Raw genomic sequence first — 2,433 nt, forward strand, 5'->3', positions numbered from 1 at the left:
ACATAATAAGGAGATGGAAAGAATATTCTGAGGCCTTATTGAATGAAGAAAATGAGAGATTTCCAAGAGGAGATGGACACACAAACTGTGGACCAGTCACAGAACTAACAAAAGCTGAGGTTAGAGTGGCACTGGGAAAGATGAAAAACAGTAAAGCGGTGGGACCAGATGGCATACCTGCAGAAGCCTGGAAGGCTCTTGATGAGGAAGGAATTGACATATTGTGGCAGTTAATGAAAAAGATTATGGAAAGTGAGATGATACCCAGAAAATGGAGAGAAAGTATATTAATCTCAATAATCAAAGAGAAAGGGGACATACAGTGTTGTGAAAATTACCGAGGAATAAAGCTCATGTCACATACACTGAAGGTATTTGAAAGAATTATAGATGAAAAATTACGGCAACAAGTTTCCATCGGTAGACAGTAACTAGGGGCTCAGTACTATGGATGGTATTTTAACTCTGAGACAAATTATGGAAAAGCACAGAGAGAAGCAAAAGGTCTTGCATATGTCCTTTATAGACCTTGAGAAGGCATATGACAGACTTGGTAATATATATATATCTATATATATATATATATATATATATATATATATATATATATATATATATATAATTTTTTTGCCACGAAGGAAAAAAATGAAAAAAGCGAGATAGCCAAGTACTTTCGGTCCTATTCGGACCGTTTACTGAGGCACACTGATTTTACAAAGAACACCATAGTCAAAAGAAGGCTTAATATACAAACTGACACTACCAGAGTAGCCATAAGGGCGATTTTCACTCTACAGAGAGGAGAGTCGCCATAGGCTAGCCACACCTTGAAGGATACCCGCAGTAAACAAGTGATTCTTCCAGAAAACAGTACATTTTGAAAACAACACGGGAGCATATACAATTTAATATCATGAATTTTTACACAAATTTTCCCAACAAAAATGATTATTAATGAAAAGACGAAAGAAAATATATATATATATATATATATATATATATATATATATATATATATATATATATATATATATATATATATATATATATATATATATATATACGAGCAAGAGAAAGAGGGAGAGAGAATATCGAACCAGAGAGAGAGATAGAGAGGGAGAGAGAGAGAGAGAGCGAGAGAGAGAGAGAGAGAGAGAGAGAGAGAGAGAGAGAGATATGTCGATGATATATTAGTAGTCTTACCTGGTGGTATCGATGTAAATGATTTACTGTCTAAATTAAATAATTTAGTGCCATCCATAAAATTCACTGTTGAAATTGAAAATAACAATGTCATCCCTTTCCTAGATGTATTAATACATAGAGAATTTTTCCAATGCAAATTCAGTATTTATAGAAAACCCACAAATAATTTAACATATGTACATTTTTATTCTGGCCACCATCTTAATATTAAAATTTCAATTTTTTCTTCTATGTTCCTACGCGCTTTGCGTATCACGAGTCCACAATATCTGGACCAAGAAATAGAATACATAAAAAAGATAGGAAACGACCTCTGCTACCCACCTCATTTAATTGATTTATGTTATCAAAAAGCTCATAAAAAGTTTTAAAATGTTGCTATTAATGAAAAAGAAATGCCTAAAAAAGTACTTAGCTTACCTTATTTTCGTGGATTTGAAACCATAAAATCAATATTTAAATCGTTTAATGTTAATGTAGTGTTCTCTTATAACAATACCATTAAAGATATGCTAATTAAGAATAGTCCCGTAACAAATAACAACATCATTTACAAAATTCCTTGTAAGGATTGCCCATCGTTTTACGTTGGCCAGTCTAGTAAAAATTTATGGGTTCGGATCAAGCAGCATATGTATTCAGATAGAACAGCCCAGACTTCAAATGCACTGTTTATCCATCTGAGTGAAAAATCTCATTGTATTAATTGGGGTGATACCTCGGTAATTGCTAGATCTAATGATTATGTTTCAAGAAATTTACTGGAATCGGCAATTATACAAATCACTAATAAAAACCACCTAAATCTTAGTCTGGGAATGTACCATTTGGACCCATATATTTGTAAGATGTTTATGAAGGACCTCAAAATAAATGAACAACTAATAAATTAGTCCCACATGTATATAGCTATTTATCTCTCTCTCTCTCTCTCTCTCTCTGGTTCGACATTCTCTCTCCCTCTTTCTCTTGCTCGATATATATATATTTATATTTTCTTTCGTCTTTTCATTAATAATAATTTTTGTTGGGAAAATTTGTGTAAAAATTCATGATATTAAATTGTATATGCTCCCGTGTTGTTTTCAAAATGTACTGTTTTCTGGAAGAATCACTTGTTTACTGCGGGTATCCTTCAAGGTGTGGCTAGCCTATGGCGACTCCTCCTCTCTGTAGAGTGAAAATCGCCCTTATGGCTAATCTGGTAGTGTCAGTTTGTATATTAAG

The 2,433-nt window shown here is 33.0% G+C and overlaps 1 protein-coding gene across 1 annotated transcript in view; it reads left to right on the forward strand.

The window, feature by feature from the left end:
• Positions 1 to 431, forward strand: part of LOC135201128 (uncharacterized) — a 1,420-nt gene extending 989 nt beyond the window's left edge. Inside the window, exon 2 of the mRNA XM_064230005.1 lies at positions 1 to 431. This exon is cut by the window's left edge and continues 426 nt beyond it. Coding sequence (XP_064086075.1) covers positions 1 to 431 — 431 coding nt within the window.
• The last annotated feature ends 2,002 nt before the right edge of the window (positions 432 to 2,433 follow it).

This window comes from Macrobrachium nipponense, chromosome 28 (assembly GCF_015104395.2).
Source record: "Macrobrachium nipponense isolate FS-2020 chromosome 28, ASM1510439v2, whole genome shotgun sequence".
In the NCBI taxonomy this organism is placed as follows: Eukaryota; Metazoa; Arthropoda; class Malacostraca; order Decapoda; family Palaemonidae; genus Macrobrachium; species Macrobrachium nipponense.